General features: G+C 35.9%; 5 protein-coding genes across 7 annotated transcripts in view; 1 reads left to right on the top strand and 4 right to left on the bottom strand.

The window, feature by feature from the left end:
- Positions 1–3,673: 3,673 nt before the first annotated feature.
- LOC138125526 (troponin C, isoallergen Bla g 6.0101-like) lies at positions 3,674–4,836 on the bottom strand. The gene is made up of 5 exons (XM_069040886.1): positions 4,699–4,836; positions 4,594–4,651; positions 4,434–4,549; positions 4,099–4,384; positions 3,674–3,925 (listed from the first exon to the last, which is right to left on the bottom strand). Exons 1-5 carry the CDS (start codon positions 4,699–4,701, stop codon positions 3,900–3,902), a joined length of 489 nt encoding a protein of 162 aa, XP_068896987.1. The 5' UTR covers positions 4,702–4,836; the 3' UTR covers positions 3,674–3,899.
- Positions 4,837–4,912: 76 nt separating this feature from the next.
- LOC138125529 (troponin C, isoallergen Bla g 6.0201-like) lies at positions 4,913–5,728 on the bottom strand. The gene is made up of 4 exons (XM_069040888.1): positions 5,624–5,728; positions 5,542–5,569; positions 5,090–5,491; positions 4,913–5,037 (listed from the first exon to the last, which is right to left on the bottom strand). The coding sequence occupies exons 1-4, from the start codon at positions 5,624–5,626 to the stop codon at positions 5,012–5,014; spliced, it is 459 nt and encodes a 152-aa protein (XP_068896989.1). The 5' UTR covers positions 5,627–5,728; the 3' UTR covers positions 4,913–5,011.
- Positions 5,729–8,799: 3,071 nt separating this feature from the next.
- Positions 8,800–9,702, top strand: LOC138125527 (troponin C-like). Its single transcript, XM_069040887.1, has 6 exons — positions 8,800–8,930; positions 8,987–9,014; positions 9,068–9,211; positions 9,263–9,382; positions 9,432–9,563; positions 9,619–9,702. The coding sequence occupies exons 1-6, from the start codon at positions 8,928–8,930 to the stop codon at positions 9,651–9,653; spliced, it is 462 nt and encodes a 153-aa protein (XP_068896988.1). The 5' UTR covers positions 8,800–8,927; the 3' UTR covers positions 9,654–9,702.
- Positions 9,703–10,028: 326 nt separating this feature from the next.
- Positions 10,029–16,770, bottom strand: LOC138125524 (uncharacterized). The gene is made up of 3 exons (XM_069040882.1): positions 16,606–16,770; positions 16,254–16,554; positions 10,029–12,070 (listed from the first exon to the last, which is right to left on the bottom strand). The coding sequence occupies exons 1-3, from the start codon at positions 16,656–16,658 to the stop codon at positions 10,205–10,207; spliced, it is 2,220 nt and encodes a 739-aa protein (XP_068896983.1). The 5' UTR covers positions 16,659–16,770; the 3' UTR covers positions 10,029–10,204.
- Positions 16,771–16,878: 108 nt separating this feature from the next.
- Positions 16,879–26,378, bottom strand: part of LOC138125525 (leucine-rich repeats and immunoglobulin-like domains protein 2) — an 81,676-nt gene continuing 72,176 nt past the window's right edge. For all 3 annotated transcript variants that reach the window (XM_069040885.1, XM_069040883.1, XM_069040884.1), the window contains exons 5-9: positions 22,966–23,102; positions 22,753–22,905; positions 20,152–20,332; positions 18,728–18,867; positions 16,879–18,677 (exon numbers count right to left, since the gene is read on the bottom strand). In XM_069040885.1, the coding sequence (XP_068896986.1) occupies positions 18,409–18,677; positions 18,728–18,867; positions 20,152–20,332; positions 22,753–22,905; positions 22,966–23,102 (880 nt within the window). In that variant the 3' untranslated portion in view covers positions 16,879–18,408. The remainder of the gene's footprint in view (positions 18,678–18,727; positions 18,868–20,151; positions 20,333–22,752; positions 22,906–22,965; positions 23,103–26,378) is intronic.

Here is a 26,378-nt window from a genome sequence, read left to right as displayed (position 1 = left end):
AAATACACTGCTCCCAGGAAAGGATACATCTTTCCTGTTTCTAGTTTCTACCGAATGAGTAATTTACCGTTATTGTAAATGTTCTTGTTTTGGGTAGGCAACTTAATATACAATCGCGTCGAAAATTTACGGACACCAGTAACGAAATGTCTGCTATAGCGCTGTAATCTCTACATTATAGGACATTTATTATTATTTATTAATATTCACTCGTTAACCTGAAAATATTTGTCAAAAAGGTGGGAAGAAACCAAATAAAGTTATATCAAAATAAATAAATAATATTAATTAAAAAAAATAACTTACTTACAAACAATTGAATACAAAATAAAAATCACTGACTGAACTTCATCACGAAATGTTAAAAACGGTAGTAAAGGGGTTTGCGGCTCTGTCACTACGGATGAAGCATTTTATAAATGAATGTTTACTCAATGTTTCCTTTAGAGTAAATGGAAAAATGTCATTTTAATTGAATCTGTGAATTTCAGGCTGAATGGTTCTTATTCTACTGGGTTGACCCAAAAATGAAGTGGTAGAGAAATAATTGCAAATATTCCAGATGAGAAGTTGTGGTTAGATAATTTTAACCAGATTATTAGACAGTAATAAAGTGAAATTTCCCTTAACGGACACTTCTGAACAGCGGACAATTCCCTTGAGCGAACAAATTCTAATTCCCCATTAGTTTCTTCGCATTGAATTCTTCTATAAAACGGACACTCCCAATAATGGACGCGGACAGTCTTTTCATTCAATTTCTGCAATTTCTGACCACAAAAATCTCTCTAAAGCAGACCGCAGCTCACCACAACGAATGTTTTCCGAAGAAAGCTATTTCCGCTGAGATTTGCACTATCGAAATCTCAAATTCCTAGATTTATAATACGCCACTGTGTATAGTATATACAGGGTCGCTAAAAAGTGTGGATACAACTAAATATTTTCAAAATGGTTTAGTATAGGTTGTTGAAATTTGGCACACAGTTAGAAGTGCTAAAATTCTATTATCTGAGGTTTTTTCAATTTTTTAGCGTCATTTGTTTTGAAGATACAAGGCTAATATGATTTTTTTTTAAATGGCACAGGGGTCAAATTTAATACTTTTGGAAAGAGTTTTTTTTTGTGAATTCAGTGATGTAACACATGCATATCTTATTTTAATTGAAACTTTATAAAAAATTATCGAATTAATGAAATTTGAAAAAATGTAAAATTTAGTTACCCTTGAAAATGTTGCCTTTATCTTAGTTAGTTAGTTCTTTGGCGCCTGTACTTTCACCAAAAAATAAATAAAAGTTAATAACAAGTGTAAAAATAAGACATTTAACTGAATCAGAATAGATTTTAATAAAAAAAAAAAAACATTTAAACACGAAATACATAATTTCTATGGGAAAAAAGATGTTCAAAATGGCGGCGATGTGGCCATGTGTTGCATCACTGAATTCAGAAAAAAATACTCTTTTCAAAAATATTAAATTTGACCCTCCGTGCCATTTAAAAAAATCAAGTTAGCCTTGTATTTTCAAAACAAATGATGTTAGAAAATTGAAAAACACTCAGATGATGGACTTTAAATACTTCTAACTCTGTGCCAAATTTCAGCAAATTCTGGTAAACCGTCCTGAAAATACTTAGCTGTGTCCATACTTTTTAGCGACCCTGTATGTAGATACATACATAATATGTATCTTTATTTTTTTTTAAATACATATGTACATTGTTTATGTATACAATGCTATGTAATACATACTTATACATTTTCGTTGATTTTTTCTTAATGTTTTCTGTAGCAAAATAAATTGCCTTTTGCACCTAAATTTTTCACTTTTCTCCCAAAAGCAGACGCTTCTGTATAGCGGACAATATTCCATTCCCCGTGGTGTCAGTTTTAGGGAAGTTTCTCGTAAGTTTCAATCTCAATATTTCAAAACATTTATTAACAAACATTCTAGTTTTGCTATTTGTTTTTATTCGTTTCTATATTAAATCAATAAAGTTTGTCATAAATAACGCAATACATATGTCCTAGTTAACTTGCAAGAAATTTGCATAGATATTTATATTTTGAAATACTTATAAAAATAAAAGAAACTTTTTGCAAATTTAATATTGCATTTTAGTTTTTCCATTTACTCATTTATCCATTCTTTTATTAATTTTACTAATTTCTTATTTACACTTATTAAGGTTTACTTTTTTTTTTATTTTCTTAATGTCTCTGTCTTTTGTATATAATCAACGTCTTTTATGCTACTCAAAATGTGCTTTATTTGTTTATTCAAATTTATTGATAATTTTCATTTTTCTTTTGGTCACATGTAGGTACATAACATCTATTTATTTCAAAACATGTATGAATTGATAACATAATTGCATAACATTTTTGATTTACAATGCAAAAATTTCCGACAATAATGCGGAATCTGGAAAAGTGCCCCGAATGCTTGCAGCGTTTCCACGTTGAATGGCAAGGGAAATCCTTTCATATGTTCTTATTTCATTTTTTGCGTTTTCTTAGATCATTCTTTGTTATTTCATTTTACTTGTACATAATATACAATTACCTATTTATACAGGGTGTCCCAAAATTGGCGTACAAACTACTTACTACCTTATCGAGGATGCTTAAATGTACATGAAAAAAATATGGAAAAAATGTTTCCGACAAAAAAATTAATTACATATTTTTATTATTATTATTAACGGTAATACAATGTAAACAAAGATATATTCGTACATCATTACCTTGCAATGTTACCGTAGTGGATTTAAAATATTTTTTTCGATTTCCACAGCTTCTAAATTCTCTATTATGCAGGATTAAATATTGGTAGTGACTGATCTTGTACTTTGTGATAATATGTACGACTAGAGGTAGCTGTCATGACAATTCCATACATATAGTTCAAAATAATTGACGCGTTAAGTGCCACTTTCAAAGACCGCCAAATCAGCAAATAAGTCCAATAGAATTTTTTAAACATTTTTCTGACGTTTACGGTAATCTCTTCTACATGGTAGTGCACCGTTAGTACGCCTTTTTTGGGACATCCTGTACAATGGGTATTTAATAAAATGGAGATTTGTCCTACATAATAGACATTACTAAGAACTTCTTTACTTTTTTAATTTAATATTATCTTATATTTACATATTTTCTGTTTGTTCTAGGTAGATTCTAAAGTCAACAACTAAAAAAATACAATAAAACAGCTGTTATAAAGACTGACTTCCGCGTTGCTCAAGATACGATGAAGAAAGTTTTATTCGAAGTTTTATAATGAATTAAAAGTTTTTGTAAGTTTTACAAGTAAGATAAATCGTTTTTTCTTTTCTTATTTTACGGTGCCCTAAAGGACAATGAACCTAACGTAATACCGAGCGATCATTTAAAAAATAAATCGAGTTTGCTTTGGAGCCTATGCTATAGCATGGGTTGCCATAGGTAACATGCCGACTCGATTTATTTTTTAATTGATCGCACCGTATATCAGAAACATTTGGAATTAATAATAATTAATGTATGGCATCAACTGTCTTTTTGCTTTTCTTTTTTCTTGCGTTTGCGTTTAATGCGATTGTACTGAAAATATGTAATTATAATTTTTTTTTGCATGAGTGGGATTCATCTTTCATAAGGGTTTTAGAATTAGAAAAAAATACAACATTGAATACATATTTTATTAATGTTTGTGTATAAATAAAATATTTATGTCTATGTTAAATGAAAAATTATTAAGGAAACGACAATACAGCATGTTCTTACGTTCGATAGGTAATAGCGTCACACTTATTATAGAAATTCTGGCACGATGACAGGACGAAATTAAATTGTGTTCGAAACTTTATCACTGTTTTCTAATTGCGTTGTTAATTAAGAACGGGATGCTATTTTATCCAATCATCATGGCTTTAAATTCTGAAAAGAGTTTATACATATGTCATTATATAATTTTCTCCAACAATCACTCACTCTTACGTAATTAGAATTGTCAAATTAACAATCACGCACAGACGGAAGCAATCAAAAAGTATTATAACTCACAATTTATTTTTACAGCTCATTTCCGCCCAAACATTCGCAATACTGACCTTCCCAATCAACGGTTCCAGAACCGTCGGTGTCAATTTCTTCGATCATTTGCTCTAAATCAGCCGGTGACAGCTTTTCATCCAGTTCTTTCAAAATTTCTCTTAACAAATCGACGCTAATGTACCCCAAACCGCTCTTGTCGTACAACCTGAAAGCATCCTTCAACTCTCGCAGAATGGCTTCAGTGTCTTCCTCTTCTTCGACCACGAATCTGGAAGCTAACAGGACGAATTCTTCAAAGTTCATCACCCCGTTTTGATCCGCGTCGATTTCGGAAATGATTTTCTGGAAGCGTTTTGTCAAAAAATTGCTAGTTCATACTTTGCGGTTCTACCTGCAGTTCCTCCACCCCTAGCTGATGCCCCAACATGTCTAAAATTTGGGCGATCATGTCAACTCCGATTTCACCCTTCTTTTCCAAGTCGAAGGAGTCGAAGATTTGCTTCAACACTAGGAAATGTGATTTGATTGCGTGAAAAATGTGAGAAACTTACGTTTTAATTGGTCCTTGGAGATGTCGAGGTCTTTGAATTTCGCCAGTTCTTCTTCCTCCTGGAAAATTTGTTGTTCAAAGGGTTAAACTCGGCTGGAAAACTCACCATTTTTAATAAGGTTGTTGTGTAGCTGCTGGTGAACAGAACCTAATTAAATGGAGTGTTTTTAATTAAAGGACAAAATATTTATAGAACTATCAATCAGAGCCACCTTCCGATTAAGGGGGGGATAATTACTTGAAAAATAATCAACGCCTTTCATCACGTCGTGCAAGGCCGCTGAATTATTTTTGTAATTTATTAGAAACTAACAACGAAAATATTTTGCTCGCACTAAAAGGTTTTATTACTAAAACATGGAAAAGTACAACGATTAAGTAGATAATAAAATGCTTTATGGTAAAACTTTGTCACAGTCTCAACCAATCATGACCGCTTTAAATTCTACAAAAAAATAGTTTCATTAGATGAGGATGAAAATCGGAGTGAGCCTTACCATCCCAATCCACAGTACCGGAACCATCTGTGTCAATTTCTTCGATCATGTTGTCTAGATCATCTTCTGTCAATTTCTCATCAAGCTCTCTTAGAATTTCCCTCAAGACATCTGTCGTGATGAATCCATTACCTTCTCTGTCGTACAATCTGAAAGCTCCCTTCAACTCCATTTGGATAGCGTCAGTATCTTCGTCCTCCTCAACCAGGAACCTCGCTGCAAGGTTTGCAAACTCCTCAAAACTCACCTCCCCATTTCCGTCTTCGTCGATTTCGGTGATAATATTATCTAATTCTTCCCCTATTAGCTGAGTACCCAACATGTCCAGGATGGTACCGATCATGTCCACGCCGATGTAGCCTTTTTTGTCGACGTCGAAAGCGTCGAATGTCGACTTTAACACTTAAATCATATCTTTAGATCTGTCGGTTTGAAAGTGAACCACTGCTTACTGGAAATCTGTTCCTTGTCCAAATCATCCTTGCAAAAAAAAAGATATTGACCAATTTTATTAGTATTATTATTAGTATATACCATGTCTGGTGTTTTGGTAGGTTCAGTGCTGCCAACTGGACTTGCGAAAGAGTTCGAGGAGCGTTTAAGTACAGAGAAGGGGCAAGTGGTAAGGTGTAAAATAGATTATTGTTCTTTTTGTTACAATAAAAGCAAGAGATGTACATCTCAGTCTCGAGTTCTAATTATTCGGTGGCGAAAGGTTGGGAATGTGAAGCGTTTGGATTGCTCTTTGGAATCAAAGGAATTTTTTTAAAGAGAAGGTGGCAACAATGCGTTTTATGCGATAACAATTGAGTTAAATAATAAAATTATTATGTTAAGATGAGAGTTTTTGAAAATTGGTCATTTGGTAAAAAATATTTTTTTTAGAAATCCCTAATGAAAATGGTAATTTTACGTACTCACAAGCGGACGAAAGGTAACTCTTTTTCGGACGCTGACCGTGGCGCCATCTGTTTGTCTGTTTAGTAAGTGTATTTGAAAAAGGTACACTTCTATTCAAAAAAAGCGTACAAGTATTGAGCACAATTTTGGCTAGATTGTCATATTGTAAACCTATCTTTTAATTGTTGTAACAAAACCCGTGCTGATAGCTGGATTTTATCAATGTATTTTTCAGAGATTTTAATGTGTGTAAATGTTTTGCCTTATTTATTAGGCAAGTATTACCAATTACTACAAACACAACTCAAACTTTTATTCATAAATTTATAGAAAAGGGCAACTCTCAACAATCTAACAATTTACAAATTTATAAAATGTATAAAAAGCAATTTTCACACATTTGACATACGTACAAAATGTCAGTAATACGTTTTCTTGGAAACGATTAATTAATTTTATCCCCATTTACAGTAGCCCTCAATACGTGTACGCTTTTTTTTAATAGAAGTGTACATACAAAAAAATTAAATATCATTTATTAAAATTTAACATAAAATAACATTTTTAATTTACAATGGGAAAATTTCCGATAATAATGTGGAATCTGGAAAAGTGCCCCGAATGCTTGCAGCGTTTCCACGTTGAATGGCAAGGGAAATCCTCTCAAAAAGGAATTTCTTAGATTTTGAATCCCCTGATTCCGCGATAAGTCGGTCTCCGATGACATTAATGAAATCTATACAAAATGAATTTGTAATTTTTCCCATGATGTCTTTGCTTTGTAATTTGTGCGGTCGCCTAAAAAATGTAATGTGCACCTCTGCCAAAAAGTGCCTTTTGTCCTCGCCTGTATTTCAACCTCGGCTGCGCCTCGGCCAGAAAACTCAGACTCCGACAAAAAAGATGCACTTTTTGGTCTTGATACACAAATAACTATAAGAGGAGTAGTCAGTAAACACAAATTATGTAATAATAATTGTATTAATTTATAAATTACTTTCCACCAATCTTGTTCTAAATTGATTGCGTATAGTTTTATGTATTTAACCCTCCACCACCTGGCGGCACGGCAATTTTGCCGGAGTACATACACTATTACGGATAATACTATCAAGTAATAGTGCAGTGCTTATCAACATAATTATTAAAATTAAATGATTATTATGACTGAACATTTTCGTTGTTATTTATGTTTTGTGATCTTTATAACCATATTCTAAAATACTTGAACAGCTGGAGATTAATTAAAATGTTATAAATATCGTTGCCTATCTCTTCCAACAAAATTAATTCAACCAGGTGGCTGCTAAATATGAATTTTAGATAATGATAAGAAAATGATAGTGATAATAATAATTAATGCACTAGTGCAATCATCGTATGTTCCACTAAGGCGGTAATATTCTCTGTCAAGTGCTGGTCATTGGTTGAAATTCAAATTTGACAGCAATCTGATTGGACTAAATTTTTTGAAAGAAAAGATGCACAATATTAAAGAAAAGTGTATTGGGAAATGGGAAATAAATTTATTTTTCTGTTTATTTTTTTTCAAGCAAATCAAAATATCCTACGTTCAGGTTAATTGGATAATTTCCTAATGCCCATATTACCACTGAAAAAATTGACAATATTTTGCATGTTCTAAATAATATTTTAACAAAACTTCCTTGGTGGAAATATTTTTAAAAAAGAAATAAACAAGCAAGGTGAAGTTTGTGCAAATCTTTGCTGGGCATATTTCTCATTTCTTCTTATTGTAGTTTTCAGTTGTTTTTATTCCGCTTTTGACAACATGTTTTAATAAGACACAATGTTTTTTTTTGAGAATTTATTGATCCAACCGAACTAGCGCAATTCGGAACAAATCTGCTCTAACAAGCCGAACTGTTGTAAAAAATTTCCACCTGGCCCATATAAAATTAATCGGACTATTTTTAGCCTTAGCTCCGCATTGTAGTAGAACCGGATTATTTTTGTGCCGCTTTATTGGCAAGCTTAAGTGACGAAAATATGAATACATGACAGAAAAGTAGATCTACACCGTTCGTTTAATTAGAAGAAGGCGAAAACAAACAAAAATAAATAATCCAAGGGCGAGACGTCTAGACCTGAATGTAGAGCTACTATCTAGACTACATTAACATTTACGAGTACTTTATAGTAGATTAGAATTTTAAATAAACTTGATAATATGATTGGCCGAGTGGCTGGAAGACGGCCAGAACACGAAAGCGGGTATAAAACTTTTTGGGAGAGACCACGTGCTATACGCAAGCATACGTGATAAATTGTCTTTGAAAATTGCTTACATTGTTTTACAACGAATTTTCAGGGTGGGACTCCACTTTTTTTAAGCCTCAAGTCAAAATATCTCTCCTCAAATTTTTAAAGTAACAATTTAAAGAAATTATACTTCAAGTAACTAAAACTTGGTGTCTCTCTACGAATTTTCATATCTCTCATTTATTCATTCATTATGTTAAATAGACACTTGTGATATGATTAATAATCGATAATATGTCTCGTGAGACCGGAGCTGCACATTCAAATCAGCAGCTCGGTTCCGCTGGTAAATATCATTACACCACTTGTTATGTATATGACAATTTTTACAAACGTTCGTTTTCGAGATAAAAATCAAGGATTTTGGTAATTTTATTTATTATAAATCGAAATCTTGTATTGGCGTTCGCTGATAGCAAAGCTTGCCGTTTGATTTAACTATTTCCACTTTTAATTTATTTTCTGACGCGCTTAAACCGCCTCACTCCGGCCCTGCCACCATTTTACGATTAATTAAAAGCCGGGCAGCTGAATTCCGAAAAAATAAATTATGTAGCAGTCGCGACCCCACCATTTGCAGTATGCGAACTTTTATAAGACTGTGCCTTCCACGTGTTGCTTATTTCTTGCTTAAAACATCAAAGTATCCATAAACATGGTAAGTGTGTCAAGTGTTTGATGTGCGTCTGTTCATATTTTTAATTGTTTCAACAGGATGAACTCAGTAAGGATCAAATCGCACGTAAGTCTTAGTAGATTTTTGCATTTTTCTTGGAATCACTCGGTCCATTTTAGTGTTGCAGAAGGCCTTCGACACATTCGATGTCGAGAAGAAGGGCAGCATTGGTACCACCATGGTTGCGACGATCTTGACCATGTTGGGTGTCCACACGACTGAGAAGATGTTGGCCGAGATCATCGCAGAAGTCGATGCTGACGGTAAACATGATAATATTTAAAAGCGACAAATCTGCAGGAATTGATCGACAGGTTCTGGTGAGCTGGAGTTCGAGGAATTCACCACTTTGGCCTCTAGGTTTATGGCGGAGGAAGATGCGGAAGCTATGCAAGCAGAGTTGAAAGAGGCCTTCAGGTTATATGACAAAGAAGGTAGTTTTTGAGGTGTGATTGTTACGAATCTTTAACTGGTTTCGTCTAGGTAACGGCTACATTACCACCTCCACTCTAAAAGAAATCCTCAAGGAATTAGACAACAATCTGTCCAACGAGGAACTTGACGGGATCATCACTGAGATTGATACTGACGGTTCCGGAACCGTTGACTACGATGGTAATTTATCTGTTGGACAGTATGTTTGGTTTAAATTAATTTACAAATTTTGCAGAATTTATGGAGGTGATGACTGGCGGAGACGACTAATTTAAAACTGTACAATAAATTGCATAAATAATAAATTTTTGTTATTGTTTGGAGTTGACAACACTGCTGCGCCTACGCTACTTGGCGACAGAATTTGTGCCAAAAGCTTCAAGGGACACACCTCCGCGTCTTAATTTAATGAAAAAATACTAGGCACGGCCTACTATAAATTTTACATCAAGCGTAAATTGGTTTACGATTTTTTGAAAAAAATCTACATCAAGTTGGCAGATGATACATGTACTGCAATTGCAGTGGCAACTTGCCCAGATGTCATGATTTAAATCGAATAATCTTTCATATTATATCAACACCGAATTTATATTTTCCTCTAAATATAATAAATTATTGTGCGAAATTGATGTGATGACAAGATTCTTATCAAAAAAGCTTTATTATTGCACGTGATTGCTCTTATCACAAAATCTCCCCTAATCGCGTCAGGCACATTGCCTAGATTTAGAAGAATGCTAATTTTATTTTTAGTGACAATAAAGTGCTAAAAATATTTAGTTATGGCGCACATATTTACACTGCTTCGATATTGTTTACTATACGCGACTGTAACTCAGGCTCATGGCGTCGTTGGCCCACCGTCCCGAGGGGTGGTTAGGGGGTAGGGGCGGCGCCTCGTACAAGTGGTCATCGAAGGCTTGTGTCACATGCTCCAACCTAGTCCTTCTCCTGTAGTGGCTCCTTCTCATTCTTCCCCGCCCGCTGGTGGTCGGCACGAAAGCAATATTTTCGGAAACGGTCTTCAGACCTCTGCGTACCCTCTGGTCGTAAATTCCGTGGTACTTGGGGGTTAAGTAGCCGTTGCTGTAGCTGTTGAGCGACGGTGGTCTGTACGCTACTTCGTCGTAGTACGTCCTCGGCATGACGATAGCATCCGCTGCTTCACTTTCGACGATTATGACTCGTTTGTTGCCTTTGATCCAGCTGGGGTGCTGACGGATGCAGTAGAATACGATTAGACCACTTATTATGATGGCGGCTAAGAGCGAGCCGCACAAAGCGCAGATTAAAGGGATTTTGGTGTTGTTGGCGAGCCAAGTCTGGTCACCCAAGGGAGGGGGTACTCTTAGACCTGTGCAGTCGTAAGGAGATACTGTGTCTTCGGTACCCCTCAATAAGCAAAAAACGTACGTTGTGTGGTGGGCCAGATTAATGGCGATTGGACCGTTTTCACTCAAGTTACTTGCGCATCCGATAAGGGTTCTCGAAGAATCGTACCATAGCTGCACTTCATTTGAAACATCTCCTTTAAATCTTAGCAAATACTTGACTCCATCTGGTTCATTTTCTTGTAGACTAAATTCCATAGTTATGCTGCTGTTGCGAACATGTACCACGTAAGCGGATGTTCCATTTGGGAGGGTGTCATTGGTGGAGTAGTCCTCACACCTGATGGGGACTTTCTCTGGATACTTAGGAGTTGTTGGTACTACTGGTGTAGTTGTTGTTGTTGTGGGCATCGTTGTCGTTGACGTCGTTGTCGTTGTTGTTGTTGTCGCGATTGCTGTTGTGGTGCTTGGTGTTGTGGTGCTTGGTGTTGAAGACGTCGTCGTTTCCATATGGTCTGTAGTGAGGCCCGTAGAAATGCTACTGGTTTTTGGAGAAGTCGGCGAAGATGTTGATGTATCATTAGGACAGAAAGGAAAAAGAATGTATGACCCTGGAGGATCGTCACAGGTGAACGCACCATTCAATAAACTTGGTTTAGAAAAAAATAACTGTTGCAGCCAGACCAAATCGCAGTCGCATCTCCATCGATTTTTATCAAGACTGATTGCGCCTTGGACCTTGTCGAAAAGGCCTTCAGGTAGTGTTGTCAATTGATTGTAAGATATGTCTAATATTTCCAAAGAGAAAAAGGAAAAGGTTGAAGGTTCGATTTGTACAAGGCCTGAACCAGATAGGAACAATTGCTTCAAATTTGGTACGTTGGTGAAACTTGACGCTTTCAAAATGTCCAAATTGTTCTGTCGTAAGTCGAGCTGAACTACTGCAGACAGTGGTTGTTTTGCGTTGGAACCGGTGACGTTTGGCAACGCGTTGGATCTTGACGTCAAACAATTCTGTAGTTGGACTTGTTGTAGTGTTTGATAAATTGCTCCGAAAGCATTTTCTTCTATGGTTATCTCTTTGAACTCTCCATAATTTATCTCCACATTAGTCAAAATTGTACCTTCAAATACGCTTTTTCTCAAGGAATTTAGACCTGTGCTGCTCAGTGTTAAGTACGTCAATTGTTCGAAAGCGTCGCCGCTGAAGACCTTTTCACCCAAAGTCGTCAAAGCCTTCGAATTTTGAATTGTCAGTCTCGTAAAAGTGACAACTACGCCATCCAACCATCCCTGTTCAATTTTGTTTTTTCCGTAGACGAGTCTATCCAGTTTAAGATGTGGTATGTTGTCCTGAAAATAAAACGGATCACTTTACAAATTGCCTTATCACCCGTTGATTGTGGTACTTAGATAAGAATCACCATTTTTATTACCAATTATGGTTTTTGATATTAATCAATATCCTGTCATTCGTTGTAATATATCAGCTTATCAGCATGCACTCGATAAGTGGTGGTGTAATCGGTGGAGATAACATTTTTCATTTACAATACATACGACTTGATTGACTGATAAGCTAATTGTAATTACAAACGACTCTTTCCAGTCGAGCTTTTCCAAAAATTGGAAGCTCCTTCAGAATGAAGGAATGTTTGCATTTACATTTACGACACGCAGTTCAAATTAAATTAAGTCATGGCACGTAACTGAGATATAAATATAATTTGTGAACAGGTTTTGTGTACGTCGACACCATTCTTGTGTTTTCAAATTAAAATAAATTGTCGTTAATAGAGGGGTAATGGCGGTTGGACACAAATAAAACGCAAACTGTTACATTCTGACCGAAGGACGATACGTTCCTAGATGGTCGGGACGAAAATACGAATAGCATGAAAAAGATTACAATTGTGTGGTGTTTGGCAACGTCTTCAGGAATAGTTATTGCCTAAACCATATATCATGTGTTTGGCTGGAATTAGCTTGTTTCGAAAGCAAGCCAGGTTACAATGATGCACGAGGAATTTTTACGGATTTGACAAAATTTAAAGTTTCGCATTTAGTAAATTTCGACACTTTTTAATCCAATTATCGTTTAATACGAGCCGACGCGTTCATGGAATTATTTTTATAATGAAAGTTTATCAGTGCAAATGTAATGAATGACGTATCTAAACTAGTCGGAACACTGTTGTGATTGAGAGGTGTTGTAGCAATCAATGTTTTGATTTGACTATCTTTACAAACATAATAAAATTTGTAAAATAGATGCGAATCTCTGTAATGCAGGATGTCCGCAAAAGTGAAATATTAATTAAGTGCGTGCAGCAATACTTAGGAATAAAAAATGGAACAATTATAAGGCTAAATAAAGCAGGTGATAAGGCAAAAATAGGAAATTTGCAAATCTGAATACTAACAAAGAAATTACGATAAATTGCATTTGAACGAAATAACATTAAAATAAAATCAAATTTTATAAAAGTACAAAAATGAAGGAATAAAAGAAGAAACAAAGAAATTAATGTCAATTCTGGAGCTAAATGAGTTCGGCATATGAAGCATGCGAAGAAATAGAAAACCCAGAAGATATAGACTGTAGATGGTAAATAACAATTTAATTGAAAGGAGTACCAAGACTGTAGGGCCAATTGATGAGAATATTCTAGGCCCTAGGGTATTTTTGTTGTCTTTTAACAATCTTTATATAGGTATGTTTTAAGAAGATGTAAAATACAAAAAATACTTTGATGTTCGAAAATATTCAGTTAGTGCATGAATTAATTTCTAAAATGTTTCACGAATTCTTTTGTTGTGATGGAAAGAAGCAAGAGTCGCAGACAATCGTACCAAATGCAAGTTTTCTGTTGGATCGGGAGTTCATTTAAATTTCTCCACAAAGTTGACATTGAAGAGTCGATTGTGAACGCACCACTCGTCAGTCTCCAGAGTAAAAACATAAACAACGCAAAAAGTGAGGTTAGATTTAAACAGCTCTCTTCAACGCCAACTTTGAGGAGAAATTTAAATGAACACCCGATGTATGTATAGGTGTGGGATCTTCTATGAAATAGAAGATTTGACTGAGTTATTTAATTACTACAACTATTTACTTTGAAATAGTGTGGTTTCTTTAATGTATTAAATGGCAAAAGAAAGTGAGAAACATTATTTTATCGTAGGGGAGAGATTAATCATTTTGTTTGTAATGTAGATGGTACCGTACGATCGAAAATAAAAAAAATCGAGATGGCCATGATTAATACACTTTCAGTTGGCAGCACGTAAAAATTTAATTGAAATGTCATCAGATGTCATTAATTACAATAGTAACTATCATTCCGGACTTTGAAGGCACTTACCAACAACTTGCCTTGATTATTTTGTTTTTCCATACGTGAAAAACAACGTGTTCAAAAACAGGCCTGGCACAATTTCCGAATTAATGCAAGTAATTACTGATAACTGCAATTTACTTGATGTCTCGAGTTTGTGAAGGTCATTTGAAAACATGAAGCGAAGAGGGTAGCATTATGTTTGGAAGCTGAAGGCAGACATTTCGAACATATACTCTAGTTCGTAAATACGATTGGAGCTCGTCATGATTCTTTTACAACCGACAGGTCACACATGATGCACACCTTTATGAAAATCAAAATTTCAACGTTCTCAAAATCACTAACCTAACTTTTAAGACTGACATCTGATAATTGAAATTTTAACGAATTGCCAACTGAAATTTTTGGCCACAGCCAACTCTAATTTTTTTTCGATCTCACGATTATTGACAAATGAAAAATTGTTTATTGGTTGTTGTTTGTCTTTTTTTAAATAGTAGAAAAATTGATATTTTAGCAACGATACATACAGCATTGCGATATGGCCGCTAAAGAAAATAACACAGAGATCATGCTTCTTACAACGAAAATGGATTTCTGGAGAAGATCAGCAGGACGATCAAGAAGAAAACGAATAAGAAAAGAGATAACGTTAACACCACAACAGTCGAAGAACTAACCAATTAAGATGGTATGGGCATGTTATACGAATGGAAAGGGAGAGACTTCCAAAACAAGTATTATTATGGACACCACAGGGTAGGAGAAGAAAGGGAAGACCAAGACGAAGCTGGACAGATGGCGTACGAGTAGAAATGAGAGAAAGGGGTCTCAACGAAGAACAATGTAATGACAGAAGACAGTGGAAAATGGATATCGGAAGACGGCGTAGAACGTTGTAAACCGAAAAATATACATACACAAAAAATCTACAAGGGTAGGGGTCCGATCTGCATCTTTAGATCAGAGTTCAGAGACTTTATATGTTCATAAAAATTTTGAAGGCATGTCCTAGCATAACGTAACCGAGTTACATCACATTCATTTGATGTCGAAAAGATACCTATTAATGTTATGATGAATAAAATGAATGAAAACCCAGACGAAATGTACTATTCAAGAGGGCAACGATCTAGCTCACGAAACCAGCATTTCCAGAGCTATTATTCAAAACGGCAGCTTCAAAATATGTATAGAAATAGCCAATACATTCCTTCATGGTAGTTTTCGGGTTATAAATGAGTGGTTCCAAAAACAAACAAAATTGTTTTCTGAAAAAAGCGTCAAAGCGGTTTTTTCAAAGCGCCATTACGTCAAAATGTATCTGTGTGTGAGATTAGATTTTGTCAAAATGAGGAATGTGGCAAATAATTAGAAAAATTAATCAAAATGCCAAAGGAAGATTGTTGGAACCACCAGTAACGCTTAAAATTGCCATTGAGGGGGTAAAATTGTGAACAACAAAAGAGATGGAATTTAAATCAAAAGTGGAAAATCTTGCAAACCGATTGTGCTAAGGAAAAACGTTGAAAGGAATTTCGAAAATGAATATTTTCCCTAGAGAAGATACAATTTCATTGGGACCATTTTGTCCAAGACTTTCTTCGTTGATTATTTTTGAAACAACTGTAGCTATAGTCAGAATGTTATACAACGTGATCAAGAATGACTGAATCTGTTGGGAGCAATGAAAATTTGAATGATTTTGGTACCACTGTAATGTAAACGCATTTCCGGTTGTCAACTTTGACAACGAATTTGACGTTTACCATCAAAGGGCCATTTTTGTAATAGCATAAATATACCCGACATAACCTAATTTTATTTAAATGTCGTGTCAAGTTAAAACATCCGGTCAGTGCCAATTACGAAACAGAAAAACACCAATATTTTTCAATTGTTTCATTGCCAACAGACTCAGTCATTGTTGATCACGCTGTAGATGTGGATTGGGAACTTGTGGTTAAGTTGGCACTACCAGGAGGAGTAACTAGGCGCGCTTATACGGTATTTGGAATTTATGACAGATTTCTCAACTAACGTACAGATCAATCATAAGTTTTACGCCGCCTTGAATTTGACAATCCACGTCTAAAACAGTTCGACAATACAAGCTTGTTACTGTTTCATAAGTAATAAAAACTGTACCAGTGTTTCTAAATTTTTGAACGTAATAATATGTGATAATTACTTACTAATTTATAGGCCTTGGCTATCTGGTTAACGGCGTCTTGTAGTTGATCGACATTACCACCAGTGCAGGTTATACTTTGTCCATCATACGCGCAAATCGGATTAGCACGTTCATTCACGGGTACAATGATTGGACTTGTACCGGTTTTGTTCAAGCTCTCAGCGGCGTCATCTTCATCACTGTGGTCATAGAGTTTGATGTTGACAATCACGAAGGTTACCAGAGTGAAGAACAGAACGATGGCGGTGACCGCAGCTATTGTTTTATCCCATTTCAAGAACCACTGTTTGATAATGTTGTCGCTGCAAGTCCAACTTTGTTATAATGTAAAGCATCGTCGAACATTGACTTACGTTTCAATCGTAGACCGTTGGATCATTTTGATCTTTCTTTTGAATGCAGTCATTGGACTCAGTTGTTGGTGAGTTTATCAGCGACAAAGACACGAAATTGGCTGAAAAAACGTATCCAGATAAAGTAAACTATTTGCATTTGTTGCCAGATGTCGATTAGTTAATATTTATCAGGAATTAATCCCGTATCGGGAAATTCGTGATAAGACATCATGATTCGGTTTCAGACCTGGGGATTTTGTCAAATTCGGGTCTATTTTCAGAAAGTCGGAGTAAGTGTCAGCATAAACTTCTTTATTGACTTTCACATATACATAGAATATTACACTTTGGAAACATTGAATATAATAATTTGAATATATTATGACACAAAACACAACAGCCATGTTCAATGATGAATAGACAAGTACTCCATTACAGTGCTATACGATAGTACACATATCTGAATACGGTAAAATTGTAAAAAATGGTGGGGCCGGGCTCGCCCTTCGCGTCTCTATGCGATAACGACCTGACACTAGAAATTTTTAGAAAAATATTGCACGTTTGCTTTGAGCTTACATAGGAACGCGAAGTCTTGCAACGCCTCGGCCGGATATGTCTCGAAATGGTCTGGCAACGCCGCAAAACAGCGCTCACAAAACATTGCCACAAAAATATTTGCCATTTATCAATTGCACAATTGCGACTTTTATTAATACAAATTTTACAAAATATCGCAGCTAGTACTATGATATGTTCCAAATTTTGATTCGGGATGAGGGGTGGTCTGTTGCTTATGGTATGCTAGATCTAGGGTTTTAGGTACGTGATAGCAGAGAATTTGATCGTGTTTCTATTTTGTCCCAAATTTAACCGATTCTTTGCTGAACACACTGACAGTGCATTGACAAATGTTTTTATCTACTATCTACTACCTATACGCTACGATATACTCTTAAATGTAGTATTCTTTTAACAATAATGATATGGATAATCAAGCTCACAAGTTTTAGATTAAAATATTCCTTATAATTAGAAACTACCATGCAATTTTGGCTCCCTCTTATCTTATAAAAAGTTACGCTTCATGACGGTCACATTTTGAAAGAAATCCCGCGGGGGATCTCCCTGTCTCACAAAACGGTGAGCGCGCATGAAGCACACGTTTAAAAAATAAGTTTCTTTATACAATTAATGCGGCACCATTGATATGACAGTATTAACTCCACCGTGATATGTTTGTAGGCCATTTTAGTCCCAATCAGAAACTGAGATGTTTGTGTTTGTGTGCGTTTGCAACCAAGAGATTTGGAAATGAATATAAACGTCGTACCTACAGCTAAGACATCACGTAAACACCGAGAGATAGAGAAAAAGACATATAGTTAAGAATTGGGACACTCGAGTTAATGGTGGATGTAAAGTTCAGTCCTATTCCTTCAGCAGGAACGATCTGATATGTATGAGTAATGCAGAATCCGCGTAAAGACACCCAGATCCGAGCTTCACCGCGAAAGAGACACAATCACTTTGACTATGATGTTCAAAAAGAAATCCAGTGAAGGTCGGACGTCACCGAGCGTCTCTAGCACAGCTTCCCCAGAAAATGCCATAAATCTAGGAAATACATAACAAGAAGCTTCGAAATATGTCGTTCTATCATTACAAGCAACGTACATGCTCTAACTTGATTGATGCAAAACAGGATAAATCTAACTTTAAATATAAAATATGTACGTTAAAATTCTAGCTAAACCTGCTAACTATTATACTTTCTTCATAATAATTACAAACGAAACACATTACTAAGTATAACTAACGTTAAACGAATCTCACTGCGCATGCCCACAGGCTCATGGCCACCGGCGCGACACAACCGAAGCGGTTAGAACCGCTGTGCGAATTGTCATACGATTTTATTACGCAATTCATCTTCTCCAAGGGCAAATTCTGCAAGCTGTATTCGCGGTGCTCCTGCTGCATCATACACACAGTTCGTTTCTTCTGCATCATCTCGTCGTCTTTGTCCTTGAGAGTTCGCAACCAGTTCTTGTACCACTGCAGCTCGCAGTTGCACAACAGCGGATTATCTGGAACGGAAGAGGTTTTAACCGGGATGGGGCGACTGGAGGGTACGTACCCATTATGTCGACCACTCGGAGAGTGTCCAAGATGGGCTCCATCACGTCTTCAGCGACGTGCATCAGTTTGTTGTTCTGCAAGTTTAACGTCTCGAGGGAGTTCAGGTTTTCGAATGTTAGTCCTGTTAGGGTTCGGATGCTGAAAGGGGACAGTTAGTTAGTGTTAGGAGAAGCGGTGACGATTAGTTTTCGAAAGTCAGTTATCTGATGTAATTTTATTAGATAACGTTATTAGTAAATTATTTTTAATTTGTTGTAAATTCTAATGTAGGTGTTATTCAATTTTATTTTATTTATGTTATAACCCGTGAAGAACTGAGAGACCTCTGGAGCCCTTCAGAATCGGCATCTGTGTCGCGCTGCAGATCTTTCCCAAAGCAGAGACGAAATAAATAAAAGGAAACGTTGAGGAGCGCACAGTCACCGAGCGGCGTGGCCAAGCGCTTAGCGCGTCGCTTTGCACTCGAAAAGTGCCGGGTTCAAAACCCGGGGCCGCCGACCTGTGTTTTTTCAGAAGTTTTCCCACACAACCACATCTTGAGAGCACAGCGAATGCTCAATACCTACCTACCATCTTCCTTCCGCACCCATCCTCACCAGGCCGTACCCATCCCGAATCTTCCAGTCATCGTGGCTGAAAAGGCGTTGGAAAGCCTCAGCAGCCCCGCCCTCCTTCGGGGAGGAATGAAAAATTGCACCTTTTCAGTTAAAAAGATGTAGTAAACTATTGGCCAGTGAAGATGAGGAGGAATAACAGTGCGAATAAGAGTGCGAATTTAAGTTAAATTTTCTGTGGATTTAATGTTCATTTAGTTCTTATTATTTTTACAACGTTGGTTTAATTCAAAGTGATAGACAACGTTACAATATCTGTTGTACCAACACTGCCTGAATACAAGAGATGTTATCGGGAAAACCCAGTTATCTACATAGTTGTCAGAACTAGGCCATCACTCTGATTAGCCCTGATGTCAGTCGATTTTCGTATCTTCATTAGATTTCCGAAGATATGGTAATCCCGCTCAGCTTTGCCAACTCCACGCAGCTGATTGAAACTTCAAAGTGTGCAACTTCGTAATGCCATCAATAGCAAACCCAAAGCGACACGTTAATTACAAATCCCAGTTTTCTCGAGCCATCACGTAGCATTTTCGCGTTCCTCTCGGCTTTGTGTCGTCGTTGTCGCCGGCAAAGTAATCGCAGACACGCGTTTACAGGATACAGGGAATCTCTTTCCGCACAGATAAATTTAGAATGCGGAAGCGGTCTTCCTCCCGCGACTACTTCGAAAGCGTTCAGCTATAATTTCATTCTAACTCACTTTAAATCTGTTTTGATCGCGGCGAGATCTCTTCCCGCCATTAAGGTAAAACGCGTGTGTAACAAATCGTCGCAAATTTATCCGATTTAGGGGAACACTCACAAGTTTTTCTGTAGATTCAGGAAAGTGATGGAGTCGCCGAAACCGATGAAAGCGTCTTCGGCGATGTAGCTGATGTTGTTCGATCTGAGGTCGAGGTGGCGCAGGCGGTGCAACCGCTTAAGGGCTTCCGTGGGGATGGTGTGGATGTTGTTATCCCCCAAACGCAGGTACTGAAGGTTCTCTGGAACAGGGCGATCGTTAAAGAAAAAAAATTCAGTCCAAATATTGATTACCTATTTTTAGACAAAGTATTAATTTATGTAAGAGACGAGATGCTAGTGTCTAGAATATTAAAAACAAGGTTTTGAATGACACCTGTTGTAAATAGTCCTTGCAGGACCGAGCAGGTGTTTACCATTGCTGTGAAAGTTGGGGCGCCGGGGGAATATTTTGTATTAAATTACTTTATTTCATTTCGTAATGTGGAGAATGTAAAATGAATTTTCTTATACAATTTTTTATTTGACGTGGGAAAATATTTTAAATTGTATTGTTGGTTATTCTTTAGTAGTAGTAGGGCCATTAAAAGCTCCAGCTGAGGAAGTTTTATGTAAGCAGAGGGTCGATATTATGTGTTACACATTCTTGGATGGGTAAGGTCAGATCACTCAGATCAAGCAGCAGAAACTTCTTCTGACAGTTCAGAAGTAAACAAATGAGATGCTGTACCAAATTATTTCACCTGGTGAAAGTTTGGGCCCATATTGTTGAATTCATAATAATAGAGATGAAACTGCGGTTTTGCACTAAAATCTACTTGAAGAGATTTTGATGCAATTGTGTTTGTGGTTAAATATTTTTAGGATTGTTGTAGAATTCATTTGATTGATTTTAGGAACGTAATACAGGATCATTATAAATGATTGTCTCATCGCAGTAGGCGTTGGTGACGTAGTTGAATGTGCCGCAAGCTTCATAACATGAGTGAGACTAGTATCCCAGATAGGTGGCGCTACGGTCGGTAGTGGAAATTTGTATACTAGTTTGTCTAAGGTTTCGTTCACGCTCTAAACGTGTTCGTTTCGTTCACTGCTCTCCTCTCCCTCTACAAAAAAGACTGCGTCTCTGTAAAAGCGAGCTGGACAAAAATCCAACACCTCTTTCTTTTTCTTTACGACAGTCTTTGCAAGAGCAACATGTTCATCGTCTTCAATCGACTTATCTTTGATGAAACAGTCGGGCTAAGGGTCGCTTAGGATTTTAACCATTCTGCGTAAGCACTGTAAAGTTTTTCAGCAAGTTTCCATCACCTGAGATGGTAATTAATTGTTGTTTATTCAAGAATTATCAAAACACTGAAATAAACTTCAACAGCAACTCTCACAACATAATATGTTATTCCAATGTGAACGTTGCCTCTCAAATGCCTCATTATATCATCACTTTTCCTCGACAGCCTCATTACAATGGTACTGGATTTAATACAATAATCACATTCTAACATTTTCAGCTTCTTTGAGCTTAATACATATTCGTATGTACAATATGAGCCGTGTTTATAGAAATAATATTTTTGCACATTCTTTGTTAATATCACGAAAACCCTCAGGGGTTTTTCGAGATGTATATTTTTAATTTATAATGTAAATATAAAACAAAATTTATGATTATGCTTCATTGAGCAGCTGCAGTGTTGCAGAATAAATGTAGTTATACTTTGCTCATGCATAACTCTATTGTAAACCAGCGTAAGGGCAAACAAGCACAATACTCTAGAAACTATCGGGCGTTCAAATGAAATCCTGGGCTGAGTAGGCGTTGGACACGAATGACATTTGTTTATGTTTAATTGGGACATAATTGAACATGTTTGTTTTCAGCAAAGGGTGCCCTTAGATATTTGCTTCGAAAATAGGAATGGTTACGTTATTCTATTTTTGATGTAAAACATTGCAAAGAAAGAAAAAAAAGAAAAAAATTTTGGCTCAAAATTTTAGGTTAGCTGTCAACATGCTCCAATTAATCAAATCAAAACAATTGACGCCTTCCCAGCCCACGATTTCATTTGAACGCGCGATAGATGGCAATTTTCTGAATGGCACTTTGATTCAGATTCATGTTTTTTTTAATTCATTGGTTTATTTTTTTTAAATCTGGTCACTTCTTGCGTTATAAAAATTTCTGTTTTTTATAGAATCTGTATTAGAGAATCATCTCGGAGAACCATCCAAATGGAAGTCGATAAATTAACAGCGACATTTTATTGGCCAACACAACCGTCATGTCCTTATTATGTCTTATCAAGAAGAAAATTTCTTTGACACTTTACTTAACTAAAATTCTCTGAGGAATGTTTTCTCTTATGGGACTTACAAAGTCGGTTAAAATTAAAATTTCACGGCTAGAAGTATTTTTAGATGCAGTTCTTTAGCGGGCAATCAGCAAAAAATAAGCTCCCTTTAGCAGGGAAATACTTGTAAACAGAACTCGTCGCCAGGAGGTGGCAAATTGTGACAGTTTTGGGGGAGTTAATGAGGACACTAATTCTGTGCACATTGCAGGCTGAACGTGCCGAGAAATCCTAACGATTCAGCTCCGGAGCAAAATTGTTTCATTTTCAGCTGAATTAGTTTTGTTTTTTTTTTTTGTGGAGAATCTCACCTTCGAGTCCTGCGAAAGCTTCTGGATCGATCGTGTCTATATTGTTCCCATCAAGTTCCAAGGAATTTAAAAGCGTGAGATGCGAGAAAACTCTGGATGGAACTTGCCTGAGCTTGTTGTGGGCCAATCCTAACGAATCGAGATTTCGCAGACCTGCAAAGAATACACATTTTGTACGAGAATAACGTCTCCGGCGCCGGGAAAACGACGAACCTTCGAAGTCGCCTTCCCTAATTTCCGTCAGTCTGTTCTCCTGCATCTCGAGCTTTTTCAGGGTGTCTAAAATCGAGAGGGCTTTCTGCGGGACTTCCGTTAAGCTGTTGCCACCCAGATTCAACCTCTTCAACTTCCTGCAGAAAGGACAAATTGCACTGTAATTTTAAGAGAGCGTGGGCTCGTAATGAACCTCGCGTGGTGCATTGTGCAGGCGGAATTTTAAAATTCTCGGGTACCTAGTTCTTTGAAAAGTGGTCAAAGCGGAATCGATAGCAGAAACGTGAGAATTTGCTATTTATTCTTAATGGCGTTGCACGTAGACGTGGTGACGGCTATTAGTTAAAGTAATAGCTAAAATTATCACGGAGTCGCTGAATAATTTATGTACAAGTTCGAATGTTAGACAGAGTATTAAGATAAGTGGGTCTGATTATTCCGACTAAGGCAACCACTCCGTCACGACTCTTGAGCACCAGCGAGAAAGCTCTGCTGAATTTTTTTGGGGTGGTAACACCGTTCGAATAAATTTTTCACTTTTGTGAAGATGGCATGTTTCTGGGTAAATCGTAAGAGGGTGTATTGGACGGTTAACGAAGCCTTTGTGTAAAGGACAAGAAGAAAGAGTGTGGGATGTTCCTAAAATATCTCTGATACAATGTTATCTATCATCTAGACAATAATTTGGTTATTATATGTAACTAATACCTACCTTAATTATCTTTTATCTTAATCCTCGAAGGTAAATACAAAATTCGTTTTATCTTATGTAAAACAGTTATCTAATTGAAACAACAAATAAACGTTATAAATTAGTAATTGCATATTATCTGGCAGCATTCATTTCATAATAGTCTTATCACTTCCTGACTTTTTTTTCGGACAATTATTAAATAAAATCTGGTTATGTCATGACCAACATTCTCTTTAGTGTGAATTGTGAAGTAATTCTTATTCGTATTCTGAGCTGACCACAGTTCTCGGCAGCATAGTGGATATTCTTGACGTTCTTAAAAATTGTTAGTACTTCTAAATTGTTTCTAACAGAAACTTGTTTCCCCACGTCTATTAAAGAACGAATGGATTCTTGTTGGATATTCAATAAAAGAATGATATCAATTCCACGCCCCGTGATAGAATATCCTGAAATCCACGGCTGTCGGCCAATCACATCCCCGCGTATTTTCATTCTACAACGGCAGATCGCCAATCGGATACCTTTGTAAACAATAAGTCGCGCATCGCGTAGCAACCGCTCAACAAGGCACAATTTTAATTGTCAAATATTAAAAATCAAATTAAATTCAATTTTCAGAGATTGTTTTTTCTTGGTATAATCGTGGAGAAAAAATAGTCTTCAACTAGTGTATAACGGCTAGTATTCACTCGGACGATTCAACCACTCGCCTACGGCTCGTGTTGGAATTTTCATCCTCTTGAATAATAGCCATCATTATACGCTCGTTAAAGAATGTACTATTATGATTATTTTAAAAATTGAGCTTTGGTTTTAATCACTTAACAGCGGAAACAAAAATAAATGAGAGAATATTGTTTTTTCACTTTTTCACCTTCAGTTTTTTAGCTGTTTTTTAAATTCCCCATGTTCAATCACATATTTTCTTTTGCTTTCCCAATTCCTCTTTTGTTTTTAGATTTATTCACTTTTTTATATTTTTCAAATTTCACATTTTGAATAATCATATTTTCCCCATTTTTCTTATCTTTTCCACGTTTTCTTTGTTCATCCATATATTTCTTTTCGCTGTCAGTAATTTTGACTATATTCTCTGGGTTGCAGTTTCTTTACCTTGAGTCAGGTGTTCCTCATATCATTTCTCTTGCCTTCCTCCCCTCTTTATTTTCTTTTTCCCTTTCTGGTAATTGTTTCCTCTGAAAGCGTTTTCCAATTTTTCATATTCTGGAATCGTCCAGCTGTTAGTTATTTTGTTTCTTTTCTCTCTTTTTTCATTGTGCTTTTATTCGTCCATTTGAGAGTTTTTCTCTGTTCTCTCAATTTTCTTTAATTTTTCACTCTAAATCACGTATTCAGTTTTTTGCCCATCTTGTGATTTTGGCTTCATTCTTCAGATTGCTTTAAGAAGTCGTACTCCGATTGTTTTCTTCAATGTTCAGATTTTTTATCTTGAGTTATGCATCTTGCATTTTCTTCCTTTTTGCTCTCCAATTTTTTCTTTATATTTTTTTGCTTATTTTTTAAATTATTCTTTGTAAGAGCTAGCTTAAGTTTTTCTCTATAATACCTACGCCAAAATCTTCACTCTGAATCAAATGTTCTGCATATCCTTTTTTTGCTACTTTTCTTTTTTCTGTTTTTTTTTTAACTCTATTATTAATTATTTTGATGAACATTTCCCAATACATACATACTTATATTTTTTGATTATGTTATTGTTTATTAAGATTTTTTTGTCCCGTAATAATTTAATCCGTTGGACAATAATTAGCTATTTTTTTAATGCTTTTTCCAAGAACTGCATCCACTTTATTGTTCAAACTACTTTTCCTTAGTAATGGGTCTCGAATTTCGTTTCTTCCATTTTCTTCATTTTATTTTCTTTATTGATTACTATTGGTTTCTTAATCCACTATTTTCCTATACTGTCTTTGAAAGCTCTCCAACTTTTTCTTTTTTAAATTAATTATTCTACTTCTGTGTTTGATATTCTGTCTTCTTTTACGTATTTTTCTTGCGACTTTCTTTACATAATTCCTTTTAATGGGTCATTATAGAGCTGTTTTCAGTTCAATTTATCTCAACACTTCTTTCTTTCGTTATCTTATGTAAATTTTTTTGTAAGACTGTATTTATTCCTTCAAATTCTTCTTCTGCAATACTTGCTTCTACTGTTCACCAATTCTGGTTTTCTTTTTATTTTGTCATCTAATTGGGAAGTACATATATCGGGTGTTCATTTAAATGTATCCTCAATGTTGGCGTTGAAGAGTCGATTGTGAACGCACCACTCGTCGGTCTGCAGAGTAAAAACACAAACAACGCAAAAAGTGAGGTTAGATTTAAACAGTTGATCCGTGATCTGTAATCCGTGGAGCGTTCACAATCGACTCTTCAATGCCTACTTTGAGGATAAATTTAAATGAACACCGTTATTTTCCGAACCCAATACTTTACACAATAGAATTTACATTTATATTTTTTTCTGATACTCTTCTCTCCTTCTGCCTATTTTTGAGAATGTTATTATTTTTATCTTTTTGGCCTTTAGCTAAATTCTCTCATTCCAAATAACGTCTGGAGAAAAATTTTAGTTGTTTTTTCTTTGGATATCGCTGAACACATTGCTTTGGCATAACTCAAAAAATATTCTAATAATAATTTTTTAACGTCCGTCAAAAAAAGTGCAAGTTTTTTCATTAGTTTGCGTTCATAA

This window comes from Tenebrio molitor, chromosome 3 (assembly GCF_963966145.1).
Source record: "Tenebrio molitor chromosome 3, icTenMoli1.1, whole genome shotgun sequence".
Taxonomy (NCBI): Eukaryota; Metazoa; Arthropoda; class Insecta; order Coleoptera; family Tenebrionidae; genus Tenebrio; species Tenebrio molitor.
The sequence above is the reverse complement of the archived record's forward strand: the minus strand, read 5'-3'. Positions and strand labels throughout refer to the sequence as shown.

Coding starts and splice junctions, on each gene's coding strand:
- LOC138125526 (XM_069040886.1), bottom strand. Junction 4,550..4,593: donor CTCCAAGGACCAATTAAAAC/GTAAGTTTCTCA, acceptor CACATTTCCTAG/TGTTGAAGCAAATCTTCGAC. Junction 3,926..4,098: donor TGGAACCGTTGATTGGGAAG/GTCAGTATTGCG, acceptor AACTCTTTTCAG/AATTTAAAGCCATGATGATT.
- LOC138125524 (XM_069040882.1), bottom strand. CDS start 16,658: ATGACTGCATTCAAAAGAAAGATCAAAATGATCCAACGGTCTACGATT. Junction 16,555..16,605: donor CAACGGTCTACGATTGAAAC/GTAAGTCAATGT, acceptor TTGGACTTGCAG/CGACAACATTATCAAACAGT. Junction 12,071..16,253: donor TAGCCAAGGCCTATAAATTA/GTAAGTAATTAT, acceptor TTTTATTTTCAG/GACAACATACCACATCTTAA.
- LOC138125529 (XM_069040888.1), bottom strand. Junction 5,492..5,541: donor GGACAAGGAACAGATTTCCA/GTAAGCAGTGGT, acceptor ATATGATTTAAG/TGTTAAAGTCGACATTCGAC. Junction 5,038..5,089: donor CGGTACTGTGGATTGGGATG/GTAAGGCTCACT, acceptor ATTTTTTTGTAG/AATTTAAAGCGGTCATGATT.
- LOC138125527 (XM_069040887.1), top strand. Junction 9,015..9,067: donor CAGTAAGGATCAAATCGCAC/GTAAGTCTTAGT, acceptor GGTCCATTTTAG/TGTTGCAGAAGGCCTTCGAC. Junction 9,383..9,431: donor CAGGTTATATGACAAAGAAG/GTAGTTTTTGAG, acceptor GGTTTCGTCTAG/GTAACGGCTACATTACCACC.